The following is a 27,481-nucleotide window of genomic DNA, read 5'->3' as shown; positions in this document are numbered from 1 at the left end:
AGTTTCCTGTATATCCTAGCATTTTTTAAGTTGTTATAATGGTTTAGAATATGCACAAAAAGCAGGTTTCAGCCATGAACCCTAGGCAAAAAAAAAAAAAAAAAATTCCCCTAGTGGAACATTCCTTATGTGCTTTTTCAGTCATGATATTGATAGCATTAACCATTTAAATACTTTTACTTCTTTTTAATCATTAATCTGTCCTCTCGCTGAAACTGGTAATAAAACATAATTATGTGTCACTGAGACAAACGTGCATTTCTACAGAAAGATTAGGTTCTTATTTTCCAGACAGAAAATTTTCTCTTTCTATTCTAACTAATCAACTTAAGTAAAAATGGATAACATCCCTTGCACAACCTCAAAGGGATCCAGTATCTATCAAAGAGTTGTCTTCTTTTCATACCAGTTTCAACTGACTTCAGTGGGAATTCCCTGGTCTCACATTCTATTGGAGTAAAATAATGAAATTCTTTTCCTATTACACAAGGGCACAGTAATTTGAAATAGTAATATTAGTATTTCTTTTGAAAAATTTTACATGAAAAAAAGAATTCTTATTCCCACCTATCATGACTTTCCAGTTTCAAACCAATCATTAGAGAATTATATTACAGTACATATAATACACTATATATTTTAATGTAGTCCATATCATATTAAATTTTTTTATGAATTTGACATTTTAAGTGTCCAGCTATTGAAGAAATAAAAATATCTATTCAAAAATATTCATAATAATTATAATTTAAGTTTTTTCTTAGTTCCTAAAAGCCAGTCATAACTTTTTATGACTTAGGATTCTGGTTAATATACATAGGGATTATTGTCTTAAGACCACATTTATTATCATCATAAGAACAATGCCATAAGTCTATTTTCTTCCAATAAACTGCTAACTTAAAACTTGTAATTGTATACTTTTTCATTAAACAACAACCTTAATTAGTGATTGTCCCAAAATTTAAAATGTATCTATTACTGTCCATCATTTCTACTGCTCTATATGAAACTGACAAAAGGTCTAAATATATACTTTAACTCTTTTCCTCATAACAGTCAAAAGAAAAACAGTACCTTCTAACTCTTAATTCTTCCTTTATCACAATGCCACAAGGTACTCTTCAATGCGCACAAAAAGTATGAGTTTTCTTGTTAAGGAAAGAAAGTGTAGTGGCTTCAAATGTAAATTTAAAAACTCTACATCTCCATTCAGCTCTTGTATGCATTGTTGTAGCTGTAAGTCATCAAGAAATGGCTGCAGCATTCAGAAAAACTAAAGAAAACATTAGCCCGGCTTGAGATATGAGTCAACAGAAGGCTATTCTGTCCATGCTATTGTCATTTTTAACCAAAAGTCTCTGAAACAGGAGACAGGGACCAGTCACAAGGTCATCTTGAGGTCTGCAGGAGCTCACTGATAACATTTTCTGAACATCAGTGTATCCAGGAACCTGGTTCTCCCATTCTGTTCCCATAGTTTTAGGGCCTGGAGCTCTACTGACCACAGGGATTGGAACTGGCTGACTTCTTTTGTTTCTAACCTACCATCAATAGGAAAAAAGCAATATTTGAATTTTGGATAATATGTATTGAATACATAAGTGACCACCAAGATAGGTGCATTGACAGGTTTTTTTTGTGTATGTGTGTGTGTGCGTGTTTTGAGATGATACATCAGCATTGGTTTTGGGTATTTTTTTTTTTTTAGTGGTACTGGGGATTTGAACTCAGGGCCTCACACTTGCAAGGCAGACACTACCACTTGAGCTATTCAAGATAGGGTCTCACAAACTATTTGCTTTGAACCACTATCCTCCTGATTGCTGCCTCACAAATAGCTAGGATTACAGACATGAGCTACCAGCGCACAGCTGATATATCAGCATTCTTGATATCAGACTATACTATGCAGACTATGAAGTATAATCAACAAACACACACACACACATACAAAGCCCCTCTTCACATCTTTTATCTGCCTAAATTAATACACATGTCTGAATAAAAATTGTGCCCATGTACAAATATAGACACACATCCAGAAAACAGACACACTCACACACAGACATACTCTAGCCCTTTGAGAAGCTTCCATGGTAAATCAGCAAAAGCAACTGTTCTGAGCCAAGGAGGTGACTCCAAAACTTGTGAAAAGTGTTCTGGTGAAGGGGGAGCTAGAAACCTACTTCACTAACACAGACAAAACAATCAAACAGAAATAAGTAATAAAAGGATCATGAGGAACCTTAATCTGAATTTTATATAAAATAAGCAAACAAATATATAGACCCAATGAAGACATCACAGCTATCCAGGCCACCTGGCACTAAATCAACGTTAGAAATAAACCAAGATGCATCTCAGGTATTTCTTGGGTTTCAGTGTTAATATATCAAAAGAGAATCTACTAGAGAGAGTGTGTATTTCCTTATTTGGAAATACCTAAAAGGACCATCCTCAGTGTTGAAAGTCAAAGTCAAACACATAAGACATTCAATTTTCTAAAGAAGTGAAACAGAATTCTGGACTGGGATTTGACCGGCTTCACTCAGTGCTCAAATTCAATGCTTAATTAAGTGCCTTGCAAACAACTGACATTCAATAAATGCTTGTTGAAAGAATGAAGGAATAAACACTAAACTTCAAAGGTGCTATAGGCAGCTGACCATGTGAAAATGTGCATAGTTGCCTGGTGTGGTGCCACAAACCTGTAATCCTAGCTACTAGTAAGGCGGTGGCAGGAGTTCTTATGTTTAAGGCCAGCCTAGGAAAAATTAGCAAGAACCTGTATCTCAGTAACAGAATAAAAAAAAAAAAGGGACTGGGGTGTAGCTTAAGCAGTAGTGTGCTAGAAAGTGCAAGGTCCTGGGTTCACTCCCCAGTACCATGCAAAAAATGTGCATAATTAATTGGAAAATGAACACAAAAATCTCAAAATAAAAAAAAACAGCTTATTATTAAAATGGAATTATTTCTTCTGTCCCTCAAAAGAGTGTCTTGTATTTGTACATAGTATCAGTTCACTGAATTGTGAGTTAACACCTTTGAGTACTTTTCTTCCATCTTATGGTCCATTTTTAAATAACTTTTTAAATAACTTTATAAAATCATCTCAGTGGATTCACATCCAACCATCAATGATTACCTTTGTTACAAAAGTATTCCACTTCTTCACAGCTCAGATTTTCAGGCCCAAATTCTGTGGGGAAGCTTTCCTCCAATGGAAAGTCTCCTTTTAAGTTGATGTCTGTTTGCTCTGATGGACACTCTTCGTCCTCATCTTCAATGGCATCTTCAAGAGGCCCTTGAAAAAGAATCAGGGACACTGTACCAAAAATATCCAAGGAAGACAGTGAAATAAAATCCTTAAATAGGGTCATTTTGATTACAGTAGTGAGGAAAATGTTTTCCAAGTAGTACCACCAAGGGGATGGACACAAGGTAATACCAATAACCATATTCATAAAAAATACCGTGTCATTAGGAAGGTGAAGAAAAGCAGTACCTGAAGATACCCCATAGAAAGTAACTTGCATCTCCAATCCTTCCCCACCCCCAACCACAAGCCCTGAACTTATATCTTTTTGATTCTCTCTTGAAGAGCAAAACTGTGCACTTTATGTTCATTTGTTAGAATTAACTGCCTGGTAAAGAGTACAAGTCTCTTTTACACTGTTGTACAATTTTACCTGAGATTTTAATAAAGATTTAAAGTAATTGAATGCATTTTAATTGAACTGAGATTTTAATAAAGTCTATACTTTTAAAAATCCATCTTAAGAGTGGATTCCAAGAAAAGATTTCATTATATGTGTTTGAGGCTTGAAGAAAAATTACATATTTCTCTCCCTGATGAAAGCATAACCCTATTCATAATTAATTGAATTTTTTCTGAAATGAAAAGTAGTTTTCTAATGAAAAAATGTAATTTGTATTTATGTGATACTTTTTCAGTAATAAAAATACAACTCCCTTTGAAAGAATGAGAGCGAGGTGCACTACATTAATGGACCTATTTTATTGAAAGGAGAAGGAGGGCTCTAGTTGTTCAGACGGATCTAAAGTGGATGAGGTGGGAATACCACACGGCTAACTGTGAATTTCTGGCTGTCTCTAAAGAATCAAAGTATCTGACTCATTTTACTCAGTAGAAATCTGAATTTACTCCTAAAGAAGTAATACGGTATTTTATCCAAAGAACACAATTATGGTAATTTGTACTAATTGTTACTCATGTCACCAGTCGCATTAGACAGGCTTAATAGTTAAAGGCTTAGGCTTACTGTTCAGAAATGTGCTAGAAATTTTTCAGGACTAGAGGAGAAATCTTATAAATAATTTAAAATATCACATTTTTTACATTTTTATATAGTTGTGGGAGAACAGGAATAAACACATACCTACATCTAGTGTTGTATCTAGGGTTTTCCCAGAAGTGAGTTTTCAAAGGACTGAATTGGTATGACACATTTACATGGATGGAATTAAGTTACATGGATTTAACTTAAGGAACATCCAAGCAAAAAAAATTCTAGAGATTCTTTGTCCCTTTTAGAATTTATTTATTCTTTCTTTAAATTCAAAATAACAAATGCTAAGGAGAAAGGGATAGATATCCAAATTTCCAACACTTGGTAATCTTTGTTTTCTTATACAGTCTTTAAGCTCAAGGGAGAGGGTTAAGAGAACCATGAATTCATTCAAACCACATTAGAAAATCATGGATCTCATATTGGTTTTTATTCTATTATTATTTCAAGTTAACATGCATAACCTTTCATACTTTAGAACAAATTATGTCAAATAACAAGACATGCAAAAACCATATAAAATAGAAGCAACATAAAGTATTATAATCCTTTAAATATTTATTTGATAATTTCAAAGGATAAATTTAATTATTAATGCTGTCCAGTAAGATCACTAATAAAATACTTCCACTATTCTTATTTTCCTAAATCACTTAATTATAATTATAATATATTATAATAATCAAGCTTGATTAAAAAAAGCATGTGAACTGTCTCATTTATGTTTCTTGTTGGAGTTTTCAAAGCACTTTCTTACATGATCTCTAAAATAACTGAGGGCAGAGCGGGGTGAGAGTTATTAGTATTTTTATCTTACAGATCTGGAAAGTAAAGTTTAGGAAGTCAGTTAACAGAGTAAGGTTACAAGCTATTAAGTAGAAAAGCTGATTTCAAAACTCAAGACTTTCAATATCTTTTATTAACAGCATATATTACTGTGCAAACCATTCTTTGGTAGTTACAAGTATCTTCCTTCAGAAACAAAACTATAAAACATAGGTAACTCATGAACACAGATACTTCAGAAAATAATTCATTTATTTATCGATAACTATCTTAAAGACCTAGTCTCAAAATGTAAAAAAGTCTTTTGTTATTCTCAGATTTCTAAAAGTCAATCAAAATATTAGGTTTCCCCTTCTCACAAAAGGTAGGAGTGTCTTCCTGTAGACTTACCAAAAATAAATAATTGACTACTAATATTCATTATTTACATAATTAATACACACACTGAATGAATCTGTAAGGTAAATACTTTAATACAAGCTACAACAGAAGTAACAATATGTACTTCTTTTGTAATACATACTTCTTTCATAATATATACTCTGAGTTTTTCTAAGAAAAAAGCTCCAATTATAAGTATTTTGAATGGTTCATAAATAAAATATGAAAAATACAAAAAGCCTACATATTTAAAAATGCATGCACATTATAAAAATAAAATTAATAGTAATAAAAATTCTTCCCTTTTAAAAATGAAATTCAGAGCATATATGGTAAATTTTCATGGGGCTTTAGTAGGCATAATATGTAACTAAATAATTATTTAAAATATTTAATGACAACAAATTTCCTCCAGTAAAATAACAGCAAATTCAAATTTAGCAGTTGTATTAAAAAGTAAATAGAAAAGCTCAGGTAAACACCTAGAAGAAAATAAAACTACAAAGTCAATGATTTATGCTTAGTAAACATCAAGCCAAGTGTGTGTGTGTGTGTGTGTGTGTGTGTGTGTGTGTAAGTATGTATATGAATATTTTGTATACATATGTATATAAAACATTTATCTCAGCGTACATGATAAGCTCTTAATCAATAGTATAATATTGCATACTCCAGGGTTTTTTTTTTCTTACGTGTTGGCTATCACTTCACATTTCCAATCACATAACTGAAAAGAAGCACTTGTTTTCATAAAGCAAATTATAAAAATCTAAATAAAAGGTAAAAAAATTTCAGAGTTCATTTGTTCCTGAGACACAAGCTCTCATCAGTATTTAAAACAGGGCACAGGAAGGTGATTTAATATCCAACTTGCATTTCCCCCAAAGTAAATGTCAGATTTATATAATTTACTGTACCCTAAAATGTGAAATTACTAGCCATTTCTTTAACCATGCTATCAAATCAAACTCTGGGAACAAGACTTCTCTTAAAATGCATAGTATTTATGGTTTAAGATCAGATCTCACTCTACTCTCTCTATTGCATGTTTCTTTAACAGGAAAACATCCCAGATAATCGGTAGCCATAAACTAACATTTTAAAAGGGTAAGAGACACTTGAAGCACAAGTATAATTAATAGCACCAATGAAGGAAGGAATGAAGGAACCTCCTGTGTATGGATTAGTGGGCACAGAAGTCCACTTCAGAAAAATCACCACACATAATTTGACACAAATAATAATATCTCCTCAGAAAAGGCTCACCACCGAGCTCCATGTGCCCTCATGGAGAAAATTACTTCTGATTGAGGTTATTTGGCAGGCAAGTGTGAGGGAATCTGAATTTTAGCTCTTCAATTGCTTCTGATTTATAGATATTCAAACACACTTGCCAGAATTAATAGTCTCGATGTTTATAAATATCAACATTTACCTCATTTTAAAATGCTAATAATTAACTGTGCATCCCAAAACTATAAATGCCGTAGTGCTACAGGTCAGGCCCACAATGCTGGTAAATTCCCTCAGCATAAACCAGTAGCATCCCTTCGTATTTTGTACCAGATGAATAATGGAGAGTACCGGGTGTAAAGTAGTTTTTCCATCTTTAGAGAAGAGAGAGAATTGTGTGCTCAGGTCTCATTTGAATTGGCCACAGCCACCTTTGCAGTCTAGGGATAGAGCTTAAGAAAAGAAAGGTTCTGTGGATTCAAAACACCTGACAGTACTGATGGGCAGCCCCGTGGATGGTGAGATGTTTCACTTAGCCACAGTCAACAGCTGTGTGTGAAAGCTGAGCCTACGTGGGTCTACCTGAGAATTTTTTATTTGGTGATTATTTCAATGATCTGGAGTTGGTAAGGACAAGTAGGATCTTCAAGATTAAATAATTCTATCATATACAGTAGTAGCATAGTCATGAAATGAAATGAAAGTAAAGAATTGGACTTGTATGGGTAAGAAATATACTTATTGCCCCAAAAAGATGAATTTATGAGAAAGCTATTGCTACAATTTCAGCAGGATAAAGAAATCCCTTTTAAAAACTCCATAGCAACTCAGTAAGAGCTAGAAGTTGACAAAGAAAATTTAAGGGAAAAATATAAAAGATAATATATAAATTCAGAAAGAGGATTAAAATTAACAATATAATGAAGAATGGCAAGAAATGATAATGATCATCATAATAAATATTAAATCAAATACATGTATCTTTCAACATAAGTTGCCTTAATGAATAATTTTCTAATTTAGAGGTCTACCACATACAGAACAATCCTCACCTAAATGCCAGAATGTCTTTGTTCAAATAAATTCAAAGCACTTCAGAATAAAAGGTACCCAAGAAAGAAATTAAATTCTACAACAATTAATATACATTGACATGTGTGAAGAGAAGAGAAATGACAAATTCTATGGTTCCAATGTAATATCCTCCAGAAGGTGTCTTTTCTCTTAAGTACTCACTGGCATTAATTTATTATATATTAGTTTAGTTTGATTTTGCATGCACTTTGATTAAAACAAGACACTGTCATAATGGAACTATAGAAAGCATTCGTTCACCTCTCTATGCATTAATATTCTAAGCATTCTAGAGGCTGCACAAGACTAGCCACCTAGCAAAATGAGATTGTTTCAGAATAGTGGGCAGCCTTGATTACGACTGACAGGTGGGAGGAAAGTCACATTAAAATATTATCATTCCCAATAATTACAATAATCCATCACACTGTGCTCAGAAATTCCTCTAGGTGAGTTTCCTCTGAAAATACAAATATTTCTAGACCATTTTGTCCCAGTGATTCTCAACATAAGCCATTTTGAATCCTTTTTATATCAGACAGCATTATAAGTATTAAAAATTAAAACTTCCATCACAACTTTGTATCATTCCACCCACAGAGAACAAAGAATCCACACCAATAAAATAAAATTCTCAAAATCTTAATGAATGAATTAATGAAAATGAAAATGCTGATAATCTACTCCAGTTGCTAGCTCCTGTTTTCGCTCTTTAAAAGTCCTTTGCAATACAGATCCATTCAGACAAAGGAATACGAATGTGCATAAAACCCTCCAAGACACATAGTACAGTAGGAAACTCGAAGTCTCTCACCATAATCAACATATACCATGCTTGAAATGACATACTATATTTGAGCTGTATTTCCTAGGTGACGTCACTTTTCAAATGTAAATATAAAAATAAAAGCCAAGGACAAATTCTGGACACACTGAATATGTGAATATACAAGTAAATCAATATTATGCATAGGTATTCTCTAGCTTAGTTGATACCTAAGAGGAGTTAAAATAGAACTTTTCATTTTTAAACTGATGCTACCTTTTTCTATATGTGATGAAAATGAATCACTGGATTTAAGTTGGGTATCTTGTTACCTAACATCTGTATCACTACCTTGTATTTTTGTTAATTTCAGGACAACACTCATAAAACACAAAATATAAAGCCTTCTAATAGGAAAAACAGTATTACATTTTCTGCACATATATGTCCCGTTTGTTCAATTTAAAAGAGAAAAAAATAAACCACAATTCTATAATAAAAAAGCTGAAACCCACAAAAATGTTGCCTTTCCTAGCTCACTATGAAACTGAAACATTGTAGCTTTAACGTACTTATATGTTTTCTCTAGTTTTATCATGGTAGTATTTCTGTGGCTTTCAGTAGCTGGCTTTTAAGAGTTTTCAGCTGTTAAGTTCAGACTTCTTTTGAATCATCATTAGCTTACCCCGTAGGCACACCTGCAAATGCTCCTGACTCGGTTCCCATTACATCTGCCTCACGCATATCCCGCAGAACCATTTAATGAGAAGGGCAGGGAAGAGGAATGCTCTTTGGACAGTGCAAATCCATACTAACTCATGTAATTGAGCTTAACACCAAGAATAAAACATTGCCCTAGTCTAAAAAAATAATATATTAAACGAGCAAGTTCTTCCTGCAGTCACCTACTTTCAACAATTGTTGCATCAGGGGATCTGGTAGAAAGGAAACATTTTTATTAATTTTTCTCCTTATCTAGCAGAAGAATGTTGATTTTTTTTTCATTTACATTTGTTGCCTGCAGGTAGCAGACCAGAGACTTATACAGTAGAAGTTCTTCTTTTTGATTAATTTCTTTTCATGTGTTATTTCTTATATATAATTGATTTGGAACTTCGCTCATAGCAGTACATATTTTTTATATATATCTGTACCAACTGCTGTCCTTCAATCAAGAAAGTTGAAGGAAATTACATGAATTTTGTTAAGTTTATTAAAAATAAGACTTGTGAATATTTAAGTTTAGTTTTGAAACGTTAATGCAAAAAGAGAGACTAGAGAATTTTAATGGGGAGTTCAATCTGACCATACACCATTGTAAAATGGAAAGGAAGGGGTCAGGTCTTACTCAAATTGTTTCTTTTGGGGGAAATGTATTCTTCAATCTTAAAATAATGTAGTGATATTTTTCTGAGTATATTTTATTCATTTGGTAAAAGTCATGGGCCACTTTTATGAAACAGTATTAACATTTTTTGTATATAAACCAGAAAACAATTTAAACTATTTAACTGTTTCTTTTTCCCCTGAACTGCCTGGCTTTGGAGAACCTTCAATTTAACTGAATGATGCTAACAAGAGAACAACAATTTTGCTTAAAACACATGCAAACTTTACAAACATCAACTAATCTTACACAGCCGATCAAACACTGATAATGCAGGATAAACAATGTTAGAGGAAGACAAGATTTGAACTAGAATCTCTAATGACTCATTTACTTTCAGGAATAACTCAGGCATTGAGAAAATTCAGTTCATCAGTAAACACCTGTGCATTGACCCAGCAAGTTAGTGACAGAGATTGCACTGAAATTCAAATATTTTGCAATCAGGTCTCAGTCCATAGACCCATACAGCTATTCTGTTTATTGAAGATGGTCACCCTATCATGCAAAAACATGACAGTATATTCTTTTATAAAATGATTAAGTAGTGCTCCTTACACAAAGGGGATAATTTTAAAGACTTTTTAAAGACTTTTAAAGTGGATGTCTAAACCCATGGAAAGTACCAACCCTATATACTTTGTTCCTGTCCAATGAATACATACCTGTGATAGAGTTTTGTTAGTTAAATGTGTCACAAGACATTAACAATTATAGCTAATAAAAATAGAGTTATTATAGTAATATATAATAAAATTTATTTAAAACATAGGAATTGTTTATTTCTGAATTTTCTTTTATGTGTGCAGTGCTAGAGATGGAACCCAGGGTCTCTAGCATACTTGGCAAATGCTCTGCCACTCAGCACCATCCCCAGTCCTGGAATTTTCCATTTAATGTTTTACAGTCTGGCATTGTTTCTGATTTTGTTCTCTTCATGAGACTTCCATGCAGTCATTTTTATTTATGTCACTAGTATTTATTGAGGGTGCTGGACAAGGCAGGTGCTGTGTTAGGTCCTAGGATTAACGGCAATGTAGAGATGAGATGGCCCCACTCAAAAATGACTGTATAATCCAAGGCTAAATCAAACTTCATGTTCACACTCCACTTCAACATGTAGGGAGGGGAAGAAAAGGCTTCTCACATGATGTACAAAATTCTTGTGATTTGTGCATTTTGTTTACTTCCTCTGTTAGTATTCTTTCTAACTCAAATTTACAGCCGGAAGCAGCAGATACGGGGCTCTGCATTTAGCCCTATACCTAACGCCGAATCAACTAACGATTCTTTAGTTGAACTGAAGTATAATAAAACCAAATACCAAATCAAAGAACAATAATTTAAATCTAGATACATAGTTTTAAATTATTAGTATTTGTATTGTCAGAGGGTATTAATTTCACCTGATAGTGTGAAATCCAGTGTCCTTTCCCACCCCCAGCCTGACAGAAGCTTGCTGCGGGATGTGAGCTCAGGCAAGCAGGAATTTTTCCTTAAAGTGAGGCAACTGCCCTAAAACATCAGGTACTGACCTAAGATACGAGTTATCCACAGAACCCTTCATACAAGATATGTAATGAATTTTACAAATGAATTAATCAAACTTTGTAAATTTATAGAGTTCTACCAGAAAATGCATAAACATTTTCTTTTTTTTTTTTTTCATTTTTCTTTTATTATTCATATGGCATACAAGGCTTGGTTTATTTCTCCCCCCTGCCCCCACCCCCTCCCTTACCACCCACTCCACCCCCTCCCGCTCCCCCCCTCAATACCCAGCAGAAACTATTTTGCCCTTATCTCTAATTTTGTTGTAGAGAGAGTATAAGCAATAATAGGAAGGAACAAGGGGTTTTGCTGGTTGAGATAAGGATAGCTATACAGGGCATTGACTCACATTGATTTCCTGTGCGTGGGTGTTACCTTCTAGGTTAATTCTTTTTAATCTAACCTTTTCTCTAGTTCCTGGTCCCCTTTTCCTATTGGCCTCAGTTGCTTTAAGGTATCTGCTTTAGTTTCTCTGCATTAAGGGCAACAAATGCTAGCTAGTTTTTTAGGTGTCTTACCTATCCTCACCCCTCCCTTGTGTGCTCTCGCTTTTATCATGTGCTCATAGTCCAATCCCCTTGTTGTGTTTGCCCTTGATCTAATGTCCACATATGAGGGAGAACATACGATTTTTGGTCTTTTGGGCCAGGCTAACCTCACTCAGAATGATGTTCTCCAATTCCATCCATTTACCAGCGAATGATAACATTTCGTTCTTCTTCATGGCTGCATAAAATTCCATTGTGTATAGATACCACATTTTCTTAATCCATTCGTCAGTGCTGGGGCATCTTGGCTGTTTCCATAACTTGGCTATTGTGAATAGTGCCGCAATAAACATGGATGTGCAGGTGCCTCTGGAGTAACAGTCTTTTGGGTATATCCCCAAGAGTGGTATTGCTGGATCAAATGGTAGATCGATGTCCAGCTTTTTAAGTAGCCTCCAAATTTTTTTCCAGAGTGGTTGTACTAGTCTACATTCCCACCAACAGTGTAAGAGGGTTCCTTTTTCCCCGCATCCTCGCCAACACCTGTTGTTGGTGGTGTTGCTGATGATGGCTATTCTAACAGGGGTGAGGTGGAATCTTAGTGTGGTTTTAATTTGCATTTCCTTTATTGCTAGAGATGGTGAGCATTTTTTCATGTGTTTTCTGGCCATTTGAATTTCTTCTTTTGAGAAAGTTCTGTTTAGTTCACGTGCCCATTTCTTTATTGGTTCATTAGTTTTGGGAGAATTTAGTTTTTTAAGTTCCCTGTATATTCTGGTTATCAGTCCTTTGTCTGATGTATAGTTGGCAAATATTTTCTCCCACTCTGTGGGTGTTCTCTTCAGTTTAGAGACCATTTCTTTTGATGAACAGAAGCTTTTTAGTTTTATGAGGTCCCATTTATCTATGCTATCTCTTAGTTGCTGTGCTGCTGGGGTTTCATTGAGAAAGTTCTTACCTATACCTACTAACTCCAGAGTATTTCCTACTCTTTCTTGTATCAACTTAAGAGTTTGGGGTCTGATATTAAGATCCTTGATCCATTTTGAGTTAATCTTGGTATAGGGTGATATACATGGATCTAGTTTCAGAAACATTTTCTTTGAAAATTTCAAACAACAACCTCCAAAACTATTAAATGTATTTATATCAAAAAGCTAGAATACCAGGCATGGAGGCTAACACCTATCATTCCAGCTACCTGGGAGGTGGATGATCATGTTTTGAGTACAGCCTGGGCAAAAAGTTAGGGAGACACCTCACCTCAACAAATAAGCCAGGTGTAGTGGTACACACCTGTGGTCCCACCTGAGCAGAAGGCCATAGATAGAAGGATTGCCTTCTGGGCCAGCTCAGGGCAAAAAAAAAAAAAAAAATGAGGCCTTGTCCAAAAAATAACTTCAAAGAAAAAAGACTGGAGGAGAGCCTCAAGTGTCAGAGCATCCATTCAAGGACCTAAGTTCAAACCCCAATAACACATACACACACACAAAGTGATTTATTTGGGGTTGCAGATGATGCAGCTCAGCGGTAGACTGCTTGCCTAGCCTGTGTGAGGTCCTGAGTTCAATTTTCAGAACTGCAGAATGGAATTATACTTCTCTTTCTACAGAAATCAATGATTATGTACAAGTTGACTTCTTTAAAAAATCAACAGCAGCAACAAAACAGTAGTCAAACAATAAATGGAAAAGAAAAAAAGGGTGACCCATTTTCTTAAATGGTTTTATAAGGCTAAGATAAATCAAGGATGATTCCTAAAAACATTCTGCACATATTTTTCTGTCTCATTTGAAATGATACGGCTACATGCAAGAAATGAAGGAAAAAATTCAATTCCCTGCATAGATCTTGGGGGAAAACACTTAGACAAGAAAGTCAACACAAATATTTGCATCAGGAGTTTGTCTATGTATAAACTTATTTTTTCCTAACTAGTAAAATTAGAATCTAACCCACTTCTCATCAAATAGATTGTTTTCTCTTTTTTTAATCCTTCATTTTAATAACAGTTTTTCTGGCTCTGTCCTATTAAAGTGATTCTTTACATGTGAAATGAACTACTAATTGAACTTTATGGGAAAATTGTAATAATAGAACTACTCCCTAAATGACGTCTGACTTCATTGACTGATTGACTGGTTACATGTGGTCAATCAGCAAACAGTGGCTGTCCAAGGGAGATCCCCAGACCACCAGCATCTGCACCACCCAGGAAGTTGTTAGTGATGCAAAATGACTATCAAACCCCACTGGAGATCAACTGATTTCAGAAATTTTGAGGATGAGGCTGCCAACATGTTTTAACAAGCCTTTTGATTGACTCTGGTGCATGGTGAAGTTTGAGAACTGCGCTGGAATACAAATGCTATCCAGAAATTACTTTGTAACAATATAAGTTATACTTGTTAATGTCCTTTAATAGAAAAATAATTCAGTTTATGCACACTCCAACCTCCACAATGGTACCTTGGGAACCATAGCTGATAGTCTATGATCAAACTATTTTTCATCTGAGCAACTCATTGTATTCTCTCCTGATAATGGGCAAATTAAGCATATTTATTTAGTGCTGGTTAATCTCCCAGTGATGTAAGAGAGTCCAGCGAGTGCCCAGTTAGTATTCTTTAAGTTGATGTTGGGATGACATGGAATAGGCCGTAGTCACTTTAGGCTGACCCCAAATGTTACTTTTCCACACCCTGCAGGAAGCCTGGATAATGCATACAAGTGACCAAGATGCTGTTTTACTAATGAATCCCACCAATACTCCCATATGTCTGGCTAAGAAAGTCAGGGACAGCAGCTCAGTATTTTAAAATTACAGTCTGGTATTTGAGATTCTTGAAGAATAAAAGCTCCAAATAGCAGCCCTGTTTCCATCCTGCACTTTGAGGGTCTTGTATTCCATAAGAATGAGCAGGAGTACTGTGTCTGCCAGAGAGAGCTGACCAACCAGCTTTTGACAGATGAATGGCAAGAGGTGCTGGCCAGATCACAGGCACATTCCACCGCTGTTCGTAATCCCTCAATCCAACCTTTTACTATAATCAAGCCAGTGCACAAACCAAGTGTAATCTGTGGGATTTTATGGCACAAGCATCATGGCCAGTACACACTGTTAATCCACACAGGCAACTCACTAAAGTACAAGTCCTAGCACAACCACCTTGAACCAAACAGTCAAGGTGAGGGCAACCACAGAACTCTGTTCCATTTTTCACAAATAGGTGTGGCCTCCTGTTCCTGGAACTCTGCCAATTTGGCCTGCCATTTGGGTCTGACAGAGTAAATAATGATGAATATTCTCTCGCTATGCCTGTACAGTCCTGCACACATGTTCCTTGCACAGCCAGAAAAAAAAATCCCTCACACAGAACAAAGCATTGTTATAAATTGTGCATAGTGGTTGGGACAGAAACTTTACAAGAATTTGCCTAATTTCACAGGTGTATGTGCAATTTTCCAAATTTCCATTCCGGCAGATCTCTTTCATCTTTGGAGGGGATGAAACGACAACAACAAAAATCCCTCCAACAATCTTGAGTTGCAAAACCCTAACAAGACGAAGGGGGCTGTGTGAGTAGAGGTAAAAAGCAAAATCAACATGTTCAATCCACTCTAATTGTGACATGCCCTGGGACACATATCAACAGGGCACTTTAGAACAAGTGTTCCATGCTGTCATTAAACTTCCATAAAGGTACCTCAATTCAGTACTTGTGAAGATCTCAAGAGGCCCAGAAAGCACTTGCCCATAAAATGTATCTACAGAAAGACTTTTACTTTATACTAGCACATTAAAAGTGTGACTAAAGACACAGAGCACTCAGTACAGCTATATTTTTAGAGAAGCACTTGCTCTCTAGAGAATTAGGAGGGCAGGTATGGTGCAGCGATAACAAAGCCAGCTCATCCACAGTGTCCAGCAATTGCAACCTGGAAGAAGCATTAAAAAGAAAATATCCCTTGTCTTTGCCTCAAAGCCTACAGCAGAATAAAAGCAAGCACCTTTACAGGCAGGAGTTATAGGGTGAGCCAAAGGTGGAGAGCTCCCATAAATGAACTCTCTGTTGGCAGCTAGTGACACTCCAGAATTTGCATCATAAACCCTGCCCAGCCTGCATGAGACACATACCTGTGCAATTCTCACAAAAGCTCAGAAAACTGAGCTTTGCAGCTTTTTTCCAATTAAATATAGTTTCATTGTCTCCTTTAAATTAGACGACTGAAAATGCATTTGTGAAATCTACCAAAGTGGTAAGTTGTAAAGTTCTCATTTCCATTTTGATTTAATAACATCCACTTAATGAAGATCTAGAAAGGCTCTCATCAGCAGCTACCCAACCCTGATCACCCTCCTCCCTCACTTAAAGAATTGCACATTCTTTTCCTCAAGATAGAAAATTCCAAAATATTAGATGTATCAGGATTTACTGAATTCACCAGCAACAAGTATCAGAGGTTTTGCATCCTCAAGAATATTTAATTCATATTTTTCTTCAATTCATAGTCTCTAAACCCTCAGAAAAAATACTATGCCATCTCATTTGTTTAAATATAGCAGTATTTTCCTGTTTTCAAATAGAGGGCTGCCTTTAACATGAATGAATGCTTTTCTCAGCTTACTTTTATTTTATTTTTGTTGTGCTTTTCTGTTTTTTTATTTTGCAACTGGGCCATTACTACCCACAGCCAGTGCAGTACAGCATAATTTACAGGAAGCCAAATATTTTGATGATTTATAGGTGTTAGCGATGTCTCTCTTGTTCAGATACAGTATTCCTGCCACTGTGTAAAATTATTCTTTTGGCCCCTATTCTCTTTTTCATATACTTAAAATATTTTACTCAGCTTTTAAAAACATAAGCAAGTGAATCCTACCTTTGAATATAAAGCTATAAATCAATTAATGGACTTCATTCACTATTAAGTAAGCATCAACCCAATCCCCTTTCTAGCTGTGACCCAATACCACACCACATCACACTACACTCTATTTCCAATTTCAGTGTCCTGGTTTATGACTTAGGAATCAGCACTTTTATTCTGCACTTCAAGTTTTCTAACATGGACCACATAAGAGGACATAGGGAGTGCCTTTTAAACCTGAAGGAAGGGGAAAATGAAGTAAATCTGAGTTATGACATTCTTGTAACAGTGTGAGGCAAGAAAAGAGTCACCATTATCTCTCACCAGTAAACTCATTAGGTCATTTTGCTCTTTTATATTTTAATTTTACATTGTTGGAGTACATCCTGTCATACTGTGGGGTACAGTGTATCCACGGAAAAGAAGACTTGACTTATTAATTCTGTTAATCGTTTTCCATGAGACCTAGTTCCGGCATCTGAACACACATACAATATCAGCTTGCCCATTTATTTTATCCACTGCACTTGAGAATTATGCGGGGTTGGCTCACAGAGAAATTGTAGAAGAATTCCAGTCCATGAGCTCTTGGGAGGTTTCACTGTGTCACAAACAAGGGAGCCCTAAGTTAGGCTGTGGAAATTATTTTTATAATAGGTAGCCAACTATGGGAAGTTACACTAGGGGGTACAGAAGGCATGGGAGCGGGTACATCTGAGCTGTATCTCCCATGAGCTGTTGATGAGTTGAGGATTCAAAATGTTCTAAAGAACTTTCCAAACAGTCCATTCATAGCTACTGAAAATTTCACAAACTATTTGAAACAGCCAATGTGTAAAAAGGGAATAAAGTGCAAAGCATATTAACACATATGTAGTGGGGGCTGCAAAATGGAAAGAGAGGTTCATTCACTGTAGAGGATAGAGATGGTTTGGCTGTGCCTAACTCAAAGTGAGCTGGGTTGTCGTAAAATTACTTAAGAAGTATTCACACGGACAGGGAAAACACCAACAAGTAAAAATTCAGATTCATACTGTTTCAAGTAAAAGTTTGAAAAGGCAACCTCTCCTTTATTCATGGCATCATGAGTATGTACCATCAAGGAAAAGACTGATCAAATGAAAGAATGTGGCAGGTCACTCCCTCAACCACTGAAATTTAAACAAAGAGAAAAAAAGTAACCTGTTTGGATGGAAGAAGTTCTAAAAATGTATAACTAACAAAATCTACATTCTGAGGGCAGAGCATGGTGGCTCACACCTATAAGCCCAGCCTGATAAAGGCTAAGGCAAAAGGATCTCAAGTTTGTAGTCAGCCTGGGCTACGTGTACATAGTGAGACCTTGTCTCAAACAAAGCAAAACAGAACAATATATTTACTTTCTACAATAAGGAAGAAATATGGTTTGAGTGAATGAAGATACCAAGATACTCCATTAAAATCCTCACGAAACCAGCTGAAACAACAACACTGCACAAGGAACACGGCAGAGCATATTCTCAATTCTGGAATAAACTTGATCATCTTCAGCTTCCTAAATCATTCAGACCTCTTCTCTAGACTGTTTCCTTTCCTGGTTGTGGTAGAACTTAAAACCTATGCATTTTACCAATAATGATAAAAGCCCCTTAAATTGACTCGCTCTCTGTAGGTATTACAGTTCTGGTCCTTGCAATGTTGGGAGATTAGGAATTTTCACAGAGGAGAACACAGTTTGAGCTGAGCATTTCCTGGTCCTGCTTGGGATGCATGCTAAATGTCCCCTTATGAATCATCCCCGCTCTGCCATCCTTCCTCTTAAAGGACAAGGGACCAGCATCAGCAAAAAGCTGAAATTGTTGACAGAAATCTTAGTCTGCTGGATGCTGTGCTTTAGAATCTGACAAACATCGCTGTTATTTCAGTATGCTAAAAAAATATATTTTAAGAGCACCTAGGAATTTGGGGTAAGAGACAGAGGAGAAATTACAGAACATAAGAAAAACAAGACATCATTGACTCAAAAAGGAAAGCCTCACCTTTCTCTCCCCAAAATATTTACTTATAAAATACAATAATATTTTTTTAAAAATCAGCCTCATGTTTCCAGGAAGATTTTTGAAGGCATTTTTCAAACAAGCTAAACATGTAATAAAAAAAGACTTAGTGATAAAGATCAAAATAACTAAAAGTATAATAATAAACATTGTTATATGCACACTTGATGCTGCAGAAGAATTAAATTAGTGATGCTGATGACAAATTATGAGAACCAGCATAAGAATGAAGAGAAAGATAAAAAGATTATAAAGTGAGTGGTGGGAAGGAAAGACTAGGGAAGAGACCTAGAGTGCTTCAAGTCATTAGTAACAGGCAACCTCAAATTTAAGTAAATTAGTGCAAAGATCAATTAGCAGTAAATATAATTAAGAACTTATACATATTAAGAATTTCCAGGCATAAAGAAAGCTCCATATTCTACATATTTTAGACCAATGAAAACACATCATTATAGTTTATCCTCATTATATTTTCAAAAGCAGGAGTATAGAAGGAATCATCTTTCTGTCCTCCTGTCCATCTTTCTATCCCTAAAACTAGGACTCTGACAAGTAGATAACAACAAAGAAAAACAATGACAAAAAACAGAAATGAAAGGTAGTATGATATTGAGATATTTTGATAATTAAAATATTTTAAAGAAATTGGATAATACTTTAAGATACCATTTCATAGGATTTCCACATTTAAAAATTTCAAAAGTAAGTAATAATGATATTCAAAACAAGACAAAGTTAATGTATGAAAGAATGCAGCCTCTAAAAGAACAAATACCAAGTTTAAGATTGAAAGAAAACACTTATTCATTTTTCATTAGATAAGTATTTCTAAAATGTTAAAGTTGTTTCCAAATGAAAACAGGCAAAAACTTGTCAGTCAACATAAAAAGAAAAAGACTGACACCATTAGTAGCACACACATATTTGAAGAATAAGCAAATGAAAGCAGGGTATCAAGACTTTTAAAAAGTCAATAGCAATATTCAGTAGAGAACAAACAATTATCATAATGCCATAGTGAGGAAAAATTGTAAGAATCATTTGATCACTACAATTAACACCTACAGGCACAAAATTAAACGTTCCATGCCATCACGTTTTCTATAAAAAAAAAAGAATAAAATCTTTACAGGAATTCATATGGTAGGAAATTTAAAGCTAAAACAGCAAATTTTACTACAAGGCAGTTTAATTAGAGATTAAATATAACTTTTAGATATTTTAGAATTTTCTCTTAAAACCACTTTCCTGATGTACAGGTGATGTGGTTTTTGTAGTTTGGGGCTCCAAAATAAGTTTTTTGTAGTTTTCTGGCTACGTAGCACTTAGGAGAGTAGCAGAATGACTGCAGACACTTCAGAGTCGGGAAAAAGATGCCCGGGAGGGCAGATGATGGAGAAGGGACACCAGAGTTGTCTTTGAAAACCAAAGTGTCTTAGAGCAGGCTGACCCAGACAGTCTCTGACAGGTGAGGTAGGGGCAGTGAACAAAAACTGATGCTTCCTTCAAAAGCTAAAACTTTGGAAATCCATTAGAAAAACTAAGGAAACAAGTAAATAATGATGCTTCCTTCAAAAGCTAAAACTTTGGAAATCCATTAGAAAAACTAAGGAAACAAGTAAATAAAACTTTAAGAGAAAAAGGCATTTTCTTTAAGAGAAAATGGCACACATTTTGTCAGTACTGGGGTTTGAACTCAGGGCTTCACACTTGCTAGGCAGGTGTCTTCCATTTGATCTGCACCTTTTTTGTGCTTTAGTTATTTTCCAGATAAGGGCTTACATTTTTGCCAGACTGCAATCCTACTACCAAGTCCTCTCATGTACATGGGATCATGTGCGTGGACAAACACTCCCAACTTATGTAGATGGGGTCTCGCTAACTTTTTGCCTGAGCTGCCCTTGAACTATGATCCTCCAAATCTCTGACTCCCAAGCAGTTGGGATTAACAGACACGAGTCACTGCATCCAGGTCAAGACAGACTTTTTTTTTTTAAATCAAGCAGAAAGTTATACTAATAAGCTTGAAAAAAAAACAAAATGCAAGATATACTTTAAAAACCTTATTATATATTTTCAATTTTGAATAGGATACCTAACTTGAAAAATGATTTCAAGTATGATATATTTGATATATTGTAAGAATCTTTGTAAATACTGCAATGTACTCCTACCCAATAAACAAAATGATTGAAATAGGAATTAAGAACTTATTAAATAATCATAAAATCTTTATTTAATGATCAAGTAATTTCAAAAAGTGAAATCTTCTAGGATTGATCTTGAATAAAAATATATATGGCACTGAAAAAAAGTAACAAAGTTTGTTGAGAGTAAAAATAGTGATTAGTATGCTTGCATAAAGATGCATGAAATCTTAAAAAATGAATATGACCTTTTTAAAAAGTTTTAGAATCCCTTGGGGAAATCTTTAAGAATTTGGAAGAAATGACTCTCTAGGATAGACCAGTGCCTACAACTCTCAGTGATAATGAAAATGCTCTGCTATTCTGCATTGTCTAACACGACAGCCACTCCACCCAACATGGCATTTTGAGAACTTGAAATAAGCCTAGTGAGAATGTGAAACAGAATTCTGAATTTTATTTAATTTTTATTTATATTTTAATATCCATATGTGTCTTAGTGGCTATCAGAGTACATCTCCAGAGTATCTGATGAGTAAGTAGTTAAAAGTTGCAGGTAAGTATTATGGTCCAACTCAAATACATACCAAAAGTGCCCAATTCCAAACATGGGATAAAATCAGAACAATAAAAACATCATACATTACCATAACAGAACACTAAAATAAACAGTTAGCAATAGACCACTATTTATAAGACTTTGATTAACAATATACTTCTTAACAGGGAAGGATTAATGAATGAATGAAGTTGAAATGACTAGTTAGCAATTTAAAAAGAAAAGTCAATTCAGGCCTTTACCTCACATCATTTAAAACATAAATTTCAGATTTTCTTAAGAATTAAACAAAGAATAATAACCCTAAGAAGCAAAACTGGTTACTAATCAACCTTTCAGAAAGGGAATAATATTTTAGACATAACAAAGAAATCACAAAGCAATAAGTAAATATACATAAACCTACATTTAAGAAATCAACACAAAATATCAAATTTCTAAATATATTTAGAGTTTCTATACAGCAAAATATCAAAACCATAAGAATACAACATAAAGAGAAATATATCCAGCAATTAACTGAATAATCTGCAATGCTTTACAATAAGTATTCAAAAATACTTTGAGGCACATCCAGTGTAGTTTAGCATGCCTTCTGGTAATAAGTATGCACAGAGAATAAGGGAAGACAGAACCTGTGGGGACAACAGCAAGGAAATCATAAATGCAGTTTTCTCCAGCCCCTAAATGGGGAGTTACAACTGTTTCCTCTCTTTTCCTCACTCATGCATCAGATATACTGTCAACTCAAAGCTATACCTCCAAACTTCACCCAGATTGACTGGGTCTCCCCATCTCTGCCTCTGTGTCTCTAGTTCAAGTCACCTTTATTCATTCACAAAGACTAATGTTGTGACCAGTTTTCTAATTCTCAGAACTCTTCCATAATCCATTCTTGATCACAGAATGTAAATTATATCTTGTTACTTTCTCTGCTTTTATATCTTCGGTCTGCATTTAGACTAAAGTCCAAAGCCTCTATCATGACCCAAAAACTCCCACAAGAGGGCCAGGGGGCAGTTGGTCCTTCTAACTTCTTTGAGATAAACTCAAACTCCTTCCTCCATCCCCAGATCTCTGCCCTCTTCATTCTTCCAACACCCAAAACTTGTTCCCAGTTTAGAGTCTTTGTGCCTGTTCTTCCCTGTACCTGGGAAACTCTACCACAGCAGATTCATCCTTTGGGTTTGAGCTCCTAAGTCCCCTTGTCACAGAAGGATTTGCTTCCTCATCCAATCCACCTTCACTTTCTATTTCAGCTCCTATTTTATGGTAAAGGTGCTAAGAAACTGGTTCTCTTACAGAGAGCAGTGTCACACATTTGCAGAATAATTTGCCACTGATGCATGAACAAGCCTACGATTATCCCTGAGTTTCAACAGGTATCTCCATGCCCAGGAATCTCTATTAAGGAAATAATTTTAAACACATTAATATTGATATATTAATATAAGGGTCTAAATGTTTCAAATGGTTTAGCAGCATGGAGATTCAGTGTTTGGACAATGGAAACATCTAATGCAGATAGCATCAGTTTAAAGTTTGTTCTGTGAATTACAAATTATGTGATTTGGACAAGTTACTTAACCTAAGTTCCAAATTTTATGTGCATTTTTAAATCTGTAAATGAAAACAAAAAGTGTACATACAACATAGAGCTCTTATAAGGTCAAACAATACATTTTAAATCTGTTAACTCAGAAAACCCATTTGTTTATTATTAAGTGTTAGTAAATAGCAGCTATTACCCCCAGAGTGCCTGCGTTCAAATTGTGGCTCCATAAGTATTATTTGCCCTTAAGTGAGTCACTTTATTTTCTTGTGTGTTTCCCCCTTTTCTCAGGTTTAATGTAGGAATGATAACAGCCATTTTCAAGGTAAAATGAGATAATAATTTTGACATTCTTATAATAATACTTGACAATAAACACTCAAAAATATTAACCATTAGGATTTATGTATTCAAATGGAATACCAGTCATTAAAATAATGATTAGGGCTATTTGGCAATATATTACAAAAACTTCCAAACTACTTAAACACGTCATTAATTCAACTTCATATTCTTTATCCTTCAAGAAATAATTGGAGAAGCCAGAGATCAGCATTCAGCAATGTTCATCACAATTTTTGCTCTAAGTTAGAAGTATCAAAAACAATCAGAAAGCCAACTCAGTTTGATTTTGAAAGCTTAAGTCCTATTGCTGAGTGTTATTCAGTCTTTAAAAACCCATTTTAGAAGAATGCTGATAACAGAGAACTATTCAATATATATTACATGAAAACAATTAAACAATATGATCCTTATGTAGTTAGCTCTAATCAGCTTTAGATTACAAAACTAAATAACTAAGTTTACTAGAGCTGAGCATAATTATTCTCTCTGAATGAAAGCTCTAAGTAAAGTTTATGAGCCTTTATGTATTTACTTTGTGACCTGTATTTTTGCTGAGTTTATCTTTTCTTTCCCTTCTAGTTATCAAACTTAAAAAACAGCAAAATACATAATATGACCTGTGAATAGTTTGAAAGATATTATATCTCATGTTTCCCTTACATGTTACTAAATCATATTTGTGACCCATGAGGATGTGATTTAGCTGACTGATCATTATGGCTCACAGGTACTTTAGATAAATACAACCACTACACTTGGTTTGTCCCTGGTATTTAAGCAGCATACCTCATTTTTTTCTTTCCGTTATATTGGTCTTTGCAATCAAAATGGGACAAGTCAGGGGAAGCCAACTCTTCCATAAAAAGTAGAGAATTCCTAAGCTCACAAACCATAGGCATAAGTCTGCATAAAGCACAACAGACTACAGAAAAATTTATAAAAAGTGGTAAGGAAGAAATCTTTAATTCCATGGAATGGAATTGCAAGCAATAGAATGCTACTTCATGAACTTCTAAGAGAAAAATCTCCTCATTAAATCTATTAAATACCATGACTTTAAAGACAGAAAACAACCATGAGAAGAAAAATACAAAATAGCATAATCTTATACTCTAACATTAAGTCAGTATTAGTCATGAACAAATATACTAAGAAACATAGAAACAACTTTCAACAGTAGTCAACAAAGAGTGCTATGGCAAAATTTTTTTACCTTAAGACAACAATTTTTTTAAAAGTGCTCATGGTTCCAAGAATATTTATTAGGTATTTATAGATAAAGGTTACATTACCTAAGTCATATAATTTATAAAATCAGGTACCTCAACCATATTAAAGCTGTTCCCTTTCATATTAGTGAAGTTGTTATTTTGATACATATCTTTATGATGACATCAATATCTGAGATTGATGACTGCTATGATGGTAAAAGGGAGGAGTCTGAAGATAAAAAAAATGATAGAAAAAAACAATAGTGGGAGAAAATGCAACTATAAAATGACAAAAACAGGGTGGATGCAGGAGGTGCTGGTCTGAGTAATTGGATAGGGTGGGTTTTTTGTTCATAGCATAAGTCAAAACAAAAAATATGTTACAGCCTGACTCATTTGTGTTGTTTCTTAAGTAATGCATAATTAACATCACATTTACATTCAAACAGAATTTCAACTGAAGATTACCAAGGACTTTTTTGTATCATTCAAACAAGCTCAATATTCTTTCAACAACTGAAACACAATAATTAGGTTGCATGAGATTTATTACTTGTTCAGCAATATTTGTATTTTGTTAGACCCCTAAAAAGCAGTTCTAATATAAGTGAATATTGTTAGGAGTCTTCCATATTTTCCTTGAAATACAATACAAAATATAAGCATGATAGTTATGCACTAACTGAAGAGATTTGTATCTTCCCCAAATGAGGAGATTAGGAATCTCTTTCTTGATTCTAAACCAATCTGCATTTCTCAATTTTTATTTATCTAAAAAGTATTTTTTTCATATTCAATGTTTCTTGCCTTCAAAGAGCCCTTAGCTTGTTCTTCATTCCCACACCCAGAAAGCCATGTGGAAATCTCACTGCAGAAACATGCTAGAAATAGGGATCGAACTCTTCTCGCTTCAAGGACTCAGACTGAATAGGTACAGTGTTCACTCCCACTGGGCCGGAGAATGGAGGGTTCTCACACCCCCATCAAACATGAAATTTTAACATTCTTGACAAGCTGCCTAGAAAAACTCTTCAATAGGCACAACCTGGAAAGCATTCCTATAACCAACCTTTGCATATTCACCCATATTTAGGGAAAATGATATAAGAATGTTCTCTCTCTCTCTCTCTCTCTCCTTCCATTCTTTCATTCTTTCAGTTTTTCTATCGTGACCTAGCTTTACGTGATACATGCTGTTCTGAGAGATACAGGGGAGCATGAGATGAGCACGAGCACAGAGGCTATGGTAAAATATAGAAATATGGCAGATTGCAATAAAATAACAAAAAAAATTACACCAGTAATATATACAGTAATTTTGTAATAAAAAAATCACAAACTAAAATATTTGATGGTATGAAGCTTAAAAATAAATGAGACACTTTAAGACATTAATTTCAGAACGCCAAACATAAGGTTTCATCTTAAAAACAACTGGGTGAAACCTACTACTGGGGCAGAGTGGTGTAGACTGACCTGTGTTTAAATGTTGGCTCCAGCACCAACCAGCTGTCTGACTTTGAGTGAGCCTCAGAAATCTTAACTCTCTATTTCTCATCTGTAAGACTAGGATAATATCCTACAGTACTTATAAATTGTATGTGTTCACTATGTAATGAACTTACACAATGCCTGGTATAACATTACTGTTCAAAATTCATCGTAAATAAAATAATCATAGGGTACTTTCAGAAAGATGATAACAATAAAACCACTGTGAGGCAGGGTGAATTGAGGATACATCAATACAGGAAAAACATACTTATTTTGATGTCTTCAAATAAAACATCACACACCTCAAAAGAGGAAATGGCTCTGCTGGGAGACTCCCTAAACTTCCAGAGCCTTCTGATATTGCTCATTTTCTGTGGCTATAGGGAATGACATAAAATGCAGACTCCACCATCTTTAGATTCAGTGTTTAAATACATTGAGGATTAAGTTATTCCCTTTTATTTACAAGAATGTATGAAAAAGGATTTTAATTGGAGAGGACACATGGTAATGCTAAAGATAAACCTTAGTTCCATGAAAACACAAATAAACTTCTGTTTCAGATAAAAGGGAGTCTCCAGTCTCTTTAGGAAATACTGAGAGAAAGCACAAACTTGATGGAAGCACACACAGAAGGAACAAGGACAGAGCAGGGCAGCTTCTACGGAGGAAGGATTCGGTTGGCCCCTGGGGACATTCTTTGCACAAACTCTTGCTTCTGTGTCATGGAGATATGTAGGGACTGTAATAGCCTGGACCAGACCCAGTAGAAACAAACTAAAGAAGTTTACCTTCCCAACTGCTTATTTACTTGTGATTTATACTGAATTACAAAGTCCTAGTCATAGACACTACTCAGAGACCACATTGGGAAAAGGAAAGACTGTTTGACACACACGACTCCAGGAAATCAAAAGAACCTGCATACTGGCACAAACACACGAGCCCCTTGTTTATGAATCCAAATACTGCTTCATAGGGATAAACTGATTTTAAATGTTGAAGGCATGAAAAATACTACTCAAAATTCAACTCGCTTAATGCCGCACCCTTTAATTTATTTTATTGCCTCAAGGGTGGAAAAGGCATGTTCTTCACTGTCTGGGAGACAAGAAGCAGTGCCAAGCTAATGCTAATGGGAATTCTGTGGCCAGAGCCCACACTCGAAGACATTCATGCACACTTTAGTGTGGGAATTACCTGCTTTTGCAAAATAGCATCATAACATGCATCCTGGAAAAGACAGCTTTTTAGTTTAACACTATCGTTTGACATATGGCAGA

At 34.9% G+C, this 27,481-nt stretch overlaps 1 protein-coding gene across 8 annotated transcripts in view; it reads right to left on the bottom strand.

Moving 5' to 3' along the window:
* Window positions 1-27,481, bottom strand: part of Zfpm2 (zinc finger protein, FOG family member 2) — a 423,670-nt gene that overhangs the window by 330,043 nt on the left and 66,146 nt on the right. For 2 of the 8 annotated variants that reach the window (XM_074069028.1, XM_074069029.1), the window contains exon 2: window positions 3,149-3,307. The exons of 2 other annotated variants lie outside the window; for them this stretch is intronic. In XM_074069028.1, the coding sequence (XP_073925129.1) occupies window positions 3,149-3,307 (159 nt within the window). Of the gene's footprint in view, window positions 1-3,148; window positions 3,308-27,481 lie in introns of those variants that run through there. 4 more of the 8 variants (XM_074069031.1, XM_074069032.1, XM_074069033.1 and 1 more) reach the window with 3 other exon arrangements.

Source organism: Castor canadensis, chromosome 3, assembly GCF_047511655.1.
Source record: "Castor canadensis chromosome 3, mCasCan1.hap1v2, whole genome shotgun sequence".
In the NCBI taxonomy this organism is placed as follows: Eukaryota; Metazoa; Chordata; class Mammalia; order Rodentia; family Castoridae; genus Castor; species Castor canadensis.
This window is presented reverse-complemented; position numbering and strand designations above follow the sequence as displayed.